This window comes from Colobus angolensis, unplaced genomic scaffold, assembly GCF_000951035.1.
Source record: "Colobus angolensis palliatus isolate OR3802 unplaced genomic scaffold, Cang.pa_1.0 Scaffold402, whole genome shotgun sequence".
NCBI lineage: Eukaryota > Metazoa > Chordata > Mammalia > Primates > Cercopithecidae > Colobus > Colobus angolensis.
In genome coordinates, this window is record NW_012117400.1 from 893,574 (window position 1) to 904,987 (window position 11,414).

The 11,414-nt window shown below is 51.3% G+C and overlaps 1 protein-coding gene and 1 pseudogene across 1 annotated transcript in view; one reads left to right on the forward strand and one right to left on the reverse strand.

Annotated features, from left to right (window-relative positions):
* Nucleotides 1–270: 270 nt before the first annotated feature.
* LOC105521656 lies at nucleotides 271–4,478 on the reverse strand (annotated as a pseudogene).
* Nucleotides 4,479–10,698: 6,220 nt separating this feature from the next.
* Nucleotides 10,699–11,414, forward strand: part of FAM58A (family with sequence similarity 58, member A) — a 12,211-nt gene continuing 11,495 nt past the window's right edge. Inside the window, exon 1 of the mRNA XM_011955855.1 lies at nucleotides 10,699–10,833. Coding sequence (XP_011811245.1) covers nucleotides 10,788–10,833 — 46 coding nt within the window. The 5' untranslated portion in view covers nucleotides 10,699–10,787. The remainder of the gene's footprint in view (nucleotides 10,834–11,414) is intronic.

Below are 11,414 nucleotides of genomic sequence, written 5' to 3' on the forward strand. Positions count from 1 at the left end.
TGGGCGGGGAGCACCCTGGGGTGAACAGAAAGCACTGGGCTGTGAGGGAGTCCTTGAGCAGACTGGGTCCCACAGGAAGCCTGCAGCCGTGGAACCCTGAGCTCAGCCCTGCTAGTGATTTTCTAGGCTCTGTTGTGCTGTGCCAGCTCCGAACCTGCCAGGAAGCTACCCCTTGCTCTTTCTCTGGCCAGAAGAGAAGAAGGCTCTCCAGTCCTGATGGCCTAGGTCCAGCGCCCAGGCCAAGGGCGCCCCTGCAGACAGCTGCTGACGCTAGCATTTGTCCATCTGGCCCACGTAGCCGCCCTCCGATGTCTTTAGATCCGTGGCCTTTTCTCCGTGGCGGGCGGGTCTCCGGGGCAATCTGTCCCCTTCCTCGCGTGGCGGCCTGCTGCACACCAGCGGCAGCAGCATCCCGTCGCGGCAAATGGCTGCCGCGCAACAGGCTGCCTGGTGGCTGAGCGGAAACCATGGCAACGGGAAGCAGGGAGGATATTCCCGTCACCCTCTGGAAAGGGCAGCCTATTTCTGGGACCCGAGCCCAGTTCTTCACTAGTTGTGTATTTTGCTGTGAATTTCGATGCCGGAGACACAGCGTGGAGGGTGCGGGGCTGAGGTGGGGAGGGGCAGTAACCGCCCCCAGCCGCAACCCCGGGCCCGGAGGAGGAGACCCAGTTCCGGGCTCAGCCCCACCGGATCAGACCCCTCTCCAGCCACACCAGGGGAGGGCGGGCGCTTTGGGGGGCACTGGGGCAGGGCCTGCTTCCCAGTCCCCAACAGAGGGGACCTTTTGGAACCCCTTGGCCGGGGACTGCCTGGGGCTCCCAGCAGCAGGGGGATGTGCTGGGGGTGGCGAGCCTAGCTCGCGGGACTCAGCGTCAAGTGAGGCCCCGCCGTGCGTGCACACGGGCTCGCGCACCTCCCCGCACGCGCACGCTGGAGCAGGGTGGCTTTTGATGTAGACGGCTCTGCCCCCTAGCGGCAGCTGCGATCAGCATGGGGGGCTCCTTCCAGGGAGGGCTTTGGAGAGGAAGGAGAAGGGGTCCAGGAAGAGAATCGCAGGCTGAGCTTGGGGTGGAAGATCCCAGGAGGGGCTCGCGGCGGCCCGCTGCCCCCGGCTGCTCCTTTTCACCCGCCACCCTCGTCCTGGGTGACCTCAGTCCCTTTTATGGCTGTCCAGACCTTTCCCTTAGGGGACAATCCCCAGGAAGACATAGGCCCCTCAAACTCCACGTGTCACAATGGAGCGCGTCTTCTTCCCACACCCGTCCCTCATCTCGGAGACTGGCACCTTCACCCACCCGGTTGGCCCAAACTTGGGAAAGCTCCTTGATATCTCCTCTTCCTCCTCCCCAACATCCACCTCCTCACTGATCCTCGGGATTCTCCATCCCAAATAGCTTTGAAATAATCAACTTCTGGTAGGCAGAATTTCGGCCCCCATGACCTTCATTCCCGTGTCACGCCCGTGAGTATGTTACATTACATGGCCAAAGGGACTTTGCAGATGTGATTCGGGCTACTCATCAGTTGACCTTAACATAGGGAGATGAGCTCATACAAGCAGAGCTTCACTGGCCGAGGCCAGAAGCCGAAGTCAGAAAGATGCAGAGATGATGGGAAGAGCTCTTGGCATCATTGATGGCCGGAAGGTGAAAGGAGGGCCTAGCTCCAGGGAACTGAATTCTGCCAACACCTGAATGAGCCCAGTTCATCTGACACCTTTTGTTGTTGGCTTGTTTTTATTTTGAGTTATGATAGATTCACAGGAAGTTCTAAAGACAGTGTAGGGAGGTCCCATGTACCCTTCACCCTGTTTCCCGATTTAAAGTATACACGCCAGGCATGGTGCCTCATGCCTGTAATCCCAGCACTTTGAGAGGCCATGATGGGTGGATCACTTGAGTCCAGGAGTTCGAGACCAGCCTGGACAACATGGCAAACTCTGCCTTTACAAAAAATTTTAGAGTGTACAATGCAGTACTTTGAAAAATATTCATAGAGTTAAGTAACCATTACCACGATCTCATTCCAGAACGTTTTTATCACCCCAACAGGAACCCTGTATCACCTAAGCACTAACTCCTCATTCTCCTCTCCCCCTAAGTCCTGGCAACCATTTGTCTTCCTTTCTATGGATTTGCCTGTTCCAATCTGGCATAGAAATGGACTCATATAATTTTGTGGCCTTTTGTGTCTGGCTTCTTTGGCTTGGCATAATGTTTCCAAGGTTCATCAACACTGCAGCATGGACCAGTGTTTCATTGCTTTTGGGGGCTGAATAATGTTCATTGCCTGGATATGCCACATTTTGTTTATTCATCTATTGATGGACATTTGAGTTGTTTCTGCTTTTTGGCTATTATGAATAAATCTGCTATGAACATTCGTGCAAATTATCTGGTGTGGGCATATACTTTCACTTCTCTTGGCTGTACAGCTAGGAGTGGAATTGCTAGGTCACATAGTTACTCTATGTTTAACCTTTGGAGGAACTGCCAGACTAGTTTCCCAAATGGCTATAACCATTGAACATCTTACTAGCAATGTATGAGGGTTCTGATTTCTCCATATCCTCTCCAAACAGACACTTGTTATTTTCCATTTTAATTTTATTAGTCATCCTAACAGGTGTGAATTGTATCTTATTCGAGTTTTTTTTTTTTTCTTGTTTGAGACAGACTCTCACTCTGTCGCCCAGGCTGGAGTGCAGTGGCACGATCTCAGCTCACTGCAACCTCTGCCTCCTGGGTTCAAGCGATTCTCCTGCTTCAGCCTCCTGAATAGCTAGGATTACAGCCACCTACCACCATGTCCGGCTAATTTTTGTATTTTTAGGAGACACGGGGTTTCACCATGTTGGTCAGGCTGGTGTCGAATGCCTGACCTAAGGTGATCCACCTGCCTCAGCCTCCCAAAGTGCTGGGATTATAGGCATGAGCCACTGCACCTGGCCTCATTCTAGTTTTGATTTGTGTTTTCTAGTGATCTGCATCACTAATGACTAGTGCTGTTGACCATTTTTTCATGTGCTCATGGCACATTATACATAGTCTTCTGAGAAATGTCCGTTTAGATCATTTGCCCAATTTTTTTTTCTTTTCAAGCAAATGAATACTTTGATTAATATGGTAAGTTTAAAAAAAAACATGGTAGGGTTTTTACCCCAAATATTTATCAGGTCTGCTACTCAAATGAACTTATAGCTGGACAATGTATGAACCTTGAAGATGCCTCTTCCACTCCAGTTTAGGGTCCAACGCACAATTCCACACTCTCATCCCCCAGCTCCTCAAGGGTCTTTGCAAATCTCTTTCATTTTATGCTAAGTCCCTGAAATGCATCAGGGTACTACATCAACTTGTACAGAATATCAAGATCTCATCCTCTATTTTAGGTTCCATGTCAGATAAAGCTGAATTAGGTTGTCCAAACAAACTCACCAGACAGGTTAGATCAGATAGTGTACCACATAAAATTTAAATTTTGAACAAAATATATCACTCCTCCTTTGGTCTCACACAGAAATTAAAGTCTTCAAATACAGATAATACTCTCCATTCTCCAGCTCTTCTCCAGATTCATGAGTCCAAGCCAGGTCAGCCCATCCACATTCCCAGTTGAAGTCTGGTCCTTTCTTCAGTAGTTGCTGTATGGAGTCATCTTCTAGAATTATTGCGGCTCCTTCAGCCCCTCCAGAGCTGGAGAACTCCAACTGTGAGGCTCATGTGCCACACACAGACCCAAAGTTCCATGGAGCTATCAGATCACACAAGAAAGAGCAAAGCACCTCAAACATCTAGAAATAACAACCAAAGCCCGGGAACAAATGTGACTGCTGCAAGAGCGTGGTCTAGGTCCTCATTCCTGTATGAGAGAGCATTTTCCAAACAAACTTACTTCCCCAGACAAAAACGCTAACAATCAAAACTCATATTGAGTTCATCAACCACAGACCATAGCAGAGAACTGAGTGTGAGTGAGGACAGAGCGTGGACAGAGGAAAACAGAGAAAACCAAAGGCTCTCTGGTTTCAGCTTCTCCTGGGTGTCAGCCAGTCTCCACCAGATGACCAGAATCCATTGGCTGTAAACCACCGACCGTGCTCTCAACTCGTTCGTCTCTATCCTCCGGGCCAGCTCCACCAGCATCTCTGCCATCTTCACCATTTCCTTGGCCTTCTCCTCGGCCTTCTGGCACCTCTTGGCCACCCTGCCCTCCATTGCGTTGCCCGGGTTGTTGAGGTGGTTGAGGATGCTCCTCCGAAGCTTCCACCTGGGTTTTGATCTGGATGAGCATATTGCCCATCTTCCACAGCGTGCTCTGCTTCCACAGGTACGCTGGCCAGTGCTTGTCAGCGACGCGATGTCCTTTCGCATCTCATGGATGACCGGGAGCAGAAACTGCTCAAAATCCTCCTCCACCTCCAGCACCTCCACTTCCTCTGGTTCTGACAGCTCGACGACGTCCAGGGGCCGCATCTCTTCCTGCTGCCTCAGAACCACAGTAGCAACGTGAGCACAGCAGCGGTGAACAAAATCCCTTTACCTAATTTTAATCGGGTTATTTCTTTTTGTTATTGAGTTGCATTGGTTCTGTCTATGATCTAGCTACAAGTCAATTATCAGCTACTATGTAATTTGCAAATGGGTTCTGTTATTTTGTGGGTTGTCTTTTCACTTTCTTGATGGTGCCCTTTGAAGCACAGTAGTTTTTCATTTTCCAATTTATTTTTTGCTTTGCTTGTTTGATACTTTGGACATCCTTTCTAAGAAACCATTGCCTAAGCCAAGGTCATCAAGATTTACTCTTGCGTTTTCTTCCAAGAGTTTTATAGTTTTAGCTCTTACATTTAGATTTATGATCCATTTTGAGTTAATTTTTGTATATGGTCTGAGCTAGGGGTCCAAGTTCATTCTTTGGCTTGTGGATGTCTAATTGTCCCAACACCTTTTGTTAAACAGACTATTCTCTCTGCCATTGATGATGGTCTTGGCACCCTTGGCAAAAATCAGTTGACCATAGATGTAAGGGTTTATTTCCGAATTCTTAATTCTGTTCAATGGATCTATAACTATCTTTGTGCTAGTACCACACAGACTTGAGTCCTGTAGCTTTGTGGTAAGTTTTGAAATTAGGAAATGTGAGTCTTGGAAAATCAGGAAAAATAACTTCATTCTTTTTCAAGATTGTTTTGGCTATTCTGAGTTTCTTGCATTTTCACACACATTTTAGGGTCAGCTTGTCAATTTCTGCACAAAAGTCAGCTAGGATTTTCCCTTTCTTTCTTTCTTTCTTTCTTTCTTTCTTTCTTTCTTTCTTTCTTTCTTTCTTTCTTTCTTTCTTAATTTAAGCCAGCTGGGATTTTGATAAGGATTCCATTGAACTTGTAAATCAATTTAGAGAGTATTGTCATCTTGGTTGCTGGCAAAGCTCGAGTCCTGTCGTCTTGCTCTCCCCCATGGACAGCATGAGCTTCACCACTTGCTCCACCTTCTCTCCACCAACTACCAGTCCCTGGGCTCTGTCCAGGTGCCCAGCTATGGTGCCTGACTGGTCAGCAGTGTGGCTAGCATCTATGCAGGTGCTGGGGCCTCTGGTTCCCGGATCTCCGTGTGCTGCTCCACCAGCTTCCAGGGCGGCATGGGGTCTGGGGCCTGGCCACGGGGATGGCCAGGGGTCTGACAGGAATGGGAGGCATCCAGAACAAGAAGGAGACCATGCAAAGTCTGAACGACCGCCTGGCCTCCTACCTGGGCAGAGTGAGGAGCCTGGAGACTGAGAACCAGAAGCTGGAGAGCAAAATCCGGAAGCACCTGGAGAAGAAGGGACCCCAGGACAGAGGCTGGAGCCATTACTTCAAGACCATGGAGGACGTGAGGGCTCAGATCTCTGCGAATACTGTGGACAATACCCGTGTTGTTCTGCAGATCGACAGTGCCCGTCTTGCTGCTAATGACTTTAGAGTCAAGTATGAGACAGAGCTAGCCATGCGCCAGTCTGTGGAGAACGACATCCATGGGCTTTGCAAGGTCATTGATGACACCAATGTCACTTGGCTGCAGCTGGAGACAGAGATCGAGGCCCTCAAGGAGGAGCTGCTCTTCATGAAGAAGAATCACGAAGAGGAAGTAAAAGGCCTACAAACCCAGATTGCCAGCTCTGAGTTGACTGTGGAGGTAGATCCCCAAATCTCAGGACCTTGCCAAGATCATGGCAGACATCCGGGCCCAATATGACAAGCTGGCTTGGAAGAAACAAGAGGAACTGGACAAGTACTGGTCTCAGCAGGTTGAGGACACCACCAGAGTGGTCACCATGCAGTGACAGAGTGAGACTCCACCTCAAAAACAAACAAACAAACAGACCCTCTGAACTCAGTGAATGGAACCTTATTTGGAAAAAGTGCCTGTGCAGATGTGATTAAGTTAAGGATCTTGAGATGAGATCATCTGGATTAGGGCCCTAAATCCAATGACAGGTGTCCTTATAAGAAAAAAGAAGTCACAAACACAGACGAGAAGGCCACGTGGATTCACAGAGAATAGAGCGGTGTCATCACAAGCCAAGGGACACCCAGATTCCCCAGGAACTGGGAGAGGCAAGGAGGAGCCTCCCCCAGAGCCTCCAGAGGAGGGAACAGGGTCCTGCAGACACCAGGATCTTAGGCTTCTGGCCTCCAGAGCTGCAAGAGAGCGCATTTGGGGTGGTGGTGGGGGGACCATGAACGGGAAACAAATACATCTTCACTTTGATGCTTTTGTACAAATACCCCCTAGGAAAATAACACATTCAGGGCCCCATTAATGCATGACAATTGAGTAACTCATAGACAGGCCTCCCTCCTCTCTCCCTGATACCTTGATGTTTACCCTCCCTCCCTTCCTCAGCCACTTGCTCCTGATCCCCAGATCCTGTCAGCATGTTGTCATGGATAGAGTGGACCTGTGTGACATGCGAGGGACAGCGAGATCAAGGTCCCTGGAGACAGACTGTGGCACGGAGCCGGAGAGCTGAAGTGTCCTAGGGGGAGGATAGGAAAAGCACAGTGTTGCTCTTTGGGGCAGGCGGAAACTTCTAGAGTTCTCTGTGTATGAGAATGGAACTGCAAATCATTTGCCAGTGACTTTCCTGCTTTGCTCCAGCGAGAGGGTCACAGTGGGACCAGTGGCTGTGAGTGGAGTCCCTATGGGGTTGTGGGACAGGAGCTTCCACAAGGTGCCTCCTGCTGCAGGAGCCTTCACTGTCCTGAGCCAGGGAGCCAGTTGTTCATCACAGGAGGGGCTCAGGGGCTGCCTAGGAGACAGAGTTCAGGCCGAGGTCTTTCCATCAGCTCCCACTCTGGCTGCCGTGCATCCCACAACGAGGATCCTCCATCTTCAACCATCGCAGTGGAGCCTTGTTTCAGAGGTGACTTCGCTGACCTTGTTGCAGGACTTTGAGGGTACAGCCCACACTTGCTATCAGGAGTCGTCCCTGGGCTATCAGGAGTTCCGGGACAGCCCGGCCACCCACCCTCGCTGTGGCTGTCCTGCTGACACCCTGGGTTTCTCAGGTCCTTGCATTCACTTGGCCCTTCTGAGAGCTTCCTGGCTCCGTAACATTGCCCACTTCTTCCAGCTGCTCTGCCCTCCGACTTTCTTTGCTGGCCAGTCTCCCAGCTCTTCCGGTTTCATAAGGGTTTCTTATGAAACCCTTCTCCCCATAAGAAGATTTTGTCCTCAGTGGCACGATTGCATGTGGTAGTTTTAAAAAATAATGGATTTACTCAGATATAATTCACGTACCATAAAATTCACCCATTTAAAACATACAATTCAATGGCCTTTTAATGTATTCACAGAGGTGTGCCACCATCACCACTATCTAATTCCAGAACATCCTTGTCACCCCTGTCTCCATCAGCAGTCACTCCCTGTGATCCCTCCCTGGCCCTGGCACCCACTCATCTGGTTTTAGTCTCCCGCACATCTATTGCTGGGTTAGATTTTCCAGCCCTCACGCCCGACTGGCAGCACTTCTCCCTAGGTCCAACTTGGTCACACCCAAGATCCCGTGCGTGCTTAGAGCTTGCTCAATTACTCTATTGAGCTCCTGGTTACTCGAGTCTCTGAAAAAGAAAATAATACCAGGCAGTAGATTCACCAAAAAGTTATAATCTGACCAGGCTTTGTGGCTCACACCTGTAATCCCAGCACTTTGGGAGGCCGAGGTAGCCAAATCACCTGAGGTCAGGAGTTCGAGACCAGCCTGGCCAACACGGTGAAACCCCATCTCTACTAAAAATACAAAAAATTAGCTGGGTGTGGTGGCGCACGTGGCCTGTAATGCCAGCTATTCAGAAGGCTGAGGCAGGAGTATCACTTGAACCCGGGAGGTGGAGGTTGCAGTGAGCCAAGATCATGCTACTGCACTCCAGCTTGGGTGGCAGAGCGAGATTCTGTCTCAATCAATCAGTAAACAAAAAGATGAAGGGTGGGTAGGCAGTGGGGAGCGGGGAGGGCGAACAGAGATGGAGGCTGTGGATCTTGCCGATGGTGAGAGGGAGCTGGCTCAGAAGGCACAGTGGATAGGTGACTATGGCAGGAGGTTCCCAGCCAGTGAGGAGTTTCTAAAGACAAGTAGCAGGCCTGGACTTTGATGAGGCTGCCAGGATGAAGACCTGGGCAGGTTAGGTGCTTTGGAAATTGCCCCTGCTTTTTGAAGACAACCCAGGCTTTCCCGTGGCCCTGCCTGTGCACAGCCTCTCTTCTGGACCCCAAATGCCTCTTCCCTCTTTCTCTGCCTCATCCTTTGATCTTCAGACCGAGTCCTATTGCTTGAAATGAGTCACTCACTCTTTTCCATAATAGTGCTATTGTGAGGGAAAGGCTGTGATTTAATCAATGTATGGGCATTGTGAGGATTAGCTAAGGAAGCGCTGGCAAATATTACAGAATCGTGTTTCTGATGGTGACTGGCAACCCCAGGGCCAAGCCTGGGGTTGAGAACCAGGCTTCAGCCCTCAAGGAACTCACCATCTGAGCCAGGGGAGATGAGACGGGGTATGCCACATTTGGGACAATGGGGACAGGCTTGCCAGTGGGAGAGGAGGTGCTGCCTAAAGGTTTGCTGGCTCCAGTTGGTGGCTAGTGAATTATTCATTTATCAACCACCGCGCCGAGGTGACCCAGGGCTTTAAACTTCACGTGTTCATTGAATCATTCCCTTGGCTCACATTCCCAGGCACCTTTTACTAGCTGAGCTGGGACTCTTCTCAGCACATAAGGCCCAGAGCAGAAGGAGGAGTTCGAGCTGCGCCTAGAGGATAGGCGGGCCACCAGGGGCCAGAGGGAAGCACTGTATGATTTGGGGTGGTTGCATACGTGCACGTGTGCATGTGTGTATGTGGGGGGAATGTGTGATGCATGTGCATGGGTGTGTGTGTGTGTAGTGTGCACAGATGTGGTGGTAGGGGGAAGCTGAGAGGCAGCAGCCTGATTCTCCAAGGCCCATAGCTGCTTTAGGGAACATGGGCTTGAGCCTTCTAGATCTAGCTGTGGCTGGTCCAGCCCAGGGCACTGTCTGGAGGAACACAGGACCTGGCCTCCACCAACGGGGCTGAGGGGAGGTGGGCCCTCTGGGCATTGCCTTGGGCTGGGGAGAGGGTTGGGCTGCTCACAGCTTGGGGACAGACACAGTGCTCAAGGTGTGGCAGGTGTCAGCAGCACAGGGAGCTGGGGACCCTGAGTCAGTTCACACACGCACACATATGCACACACACGTGCACACCTGTGCACATATAGACAAAAGCAAGCTGGGTGATGGAAGTGGAGCAGTAATTCCTTCACCAGGCAGAAAAGGTGCAGAGACGTTCAGCTGGGAGGCCATAACCTTTAGGGGACCTGCCAAAGGTCTCTGCCATGAGGCAAAGTGGTGAGATCTGAGGCCGGTCAGTTGACAGGGTGACTCTGCAAGGACCAGCATGTGAGGCCAAGGCCCCACATTTTCTCCTGAGGGTGAAGGGACCCTGGAGGGTGTCAGGCAGGGCAGGACCTGTTAAGCCTCGCCGTTTAGAAAGCTGGCTCTGGCGGCTGCTATTGTGGGCTGAATGGCAGCCCCCGAAAGGTGTGTCCATGTCCTAATCCCTGTGACTGTAACCTTATTTAGAAGGACTTTTGCAAGATGTAATGAAGATAAGGATGTCAAGATGAGCTCCTCCTGGATTATCTAGGTGGGCCCTAATCCAGTGACAGATGTGCTTATAAGAGAAGACAGGGAGAAGGCCATGTAAAGATGGAGGCAGAGATTGGAGTGACGGGGCCACAAGCCCAGGCAGAACTCAGGCTGCAGAAGCCGGAAGAGCAAGGAAGAACTGATCCTCTGCCAGAGCCTTTGAGGGAGCAAAGCCCTGGTGTCACCTCCGTTTCAGGTGTCTGGCTTCCAGAATTGAGAGAAGATATACTTCTGGTGTTTTTAGCAACCCAATTTGTGGTCATTTGTTACAGTAGCCCCAGGAAACTAACCCAGCTGCGATGGAGAGAGGACTTGGGGAGCCTGGTGGAGGCAGGAGGTGCTGAGGAAGGAGACCCAGGCCGGACTGGGTGTGTGGGGTGGGGGTAAGAGGTGGAGACTTCCACATCATCCGGAGATCAAGGCGCCTGGGTAGAAGGGTTTAGGGAGCAGTAGCTGTTGCCTCTCCATATCGCCAGCTGTCTGAAATTGTAGCAATGATCTGAATGTATCAGAATGGCTCAAGTGACTGTCACTAGCTTGGGAGTCCTTTTGGGGTTCTATGTCCCTTAAGCCTGATGCGCCATTTCCTGCTTGTGGAAGGCACGAATGAAAAATGGGATGGTAAATACATGAGTTCGATATTCAACATTTATTCAACAAACATTTGTTAGGCTCCTACTGTGCGTAGCGCCGGAAAGGCAAGCAGAAGCTAGATTCCCAATGGATCCCAGGAGGCTGGACGATCCAGACACAAACACCGTTCATGCGTCTATTGGAAAAGGCCCCCTTGGAATTTTGTGCACAGCATTTCCTTGGGGTGTCGGTGGATCGGGCTTTGCAAACACTGGCACCTTTTCCGGTGGCCGCTGCCTTCTCAGACCTCAGACACCGGCGCCTCCACGTGAACTCCCGCAGGCGTCTCTAGCCCAGGGCTTGGCGGGCGCTGCCGGCTGTTCCTGGCCTAAGCCACGTTGGGCCGCCAGCCCGGGGCTACACCTTCTTCGGACGGCGGGGATTTGCAGCTCGGGTGACCGGAGGTGCCCTCCCGCGGGTCTGAGAGTAGCTCCGCGGACTCTCGCTCCGCGGGGAGGAGCCTGCGTCTCCCAGAGGCGGGGCTCGAGGCGTCTAGGGGGTCACCACTCGCTAGCAGCCCGGTGCTGTCGGCCTCTGCGCCTGCGCCTGCGCGCGCGGCCAGGCAGCCT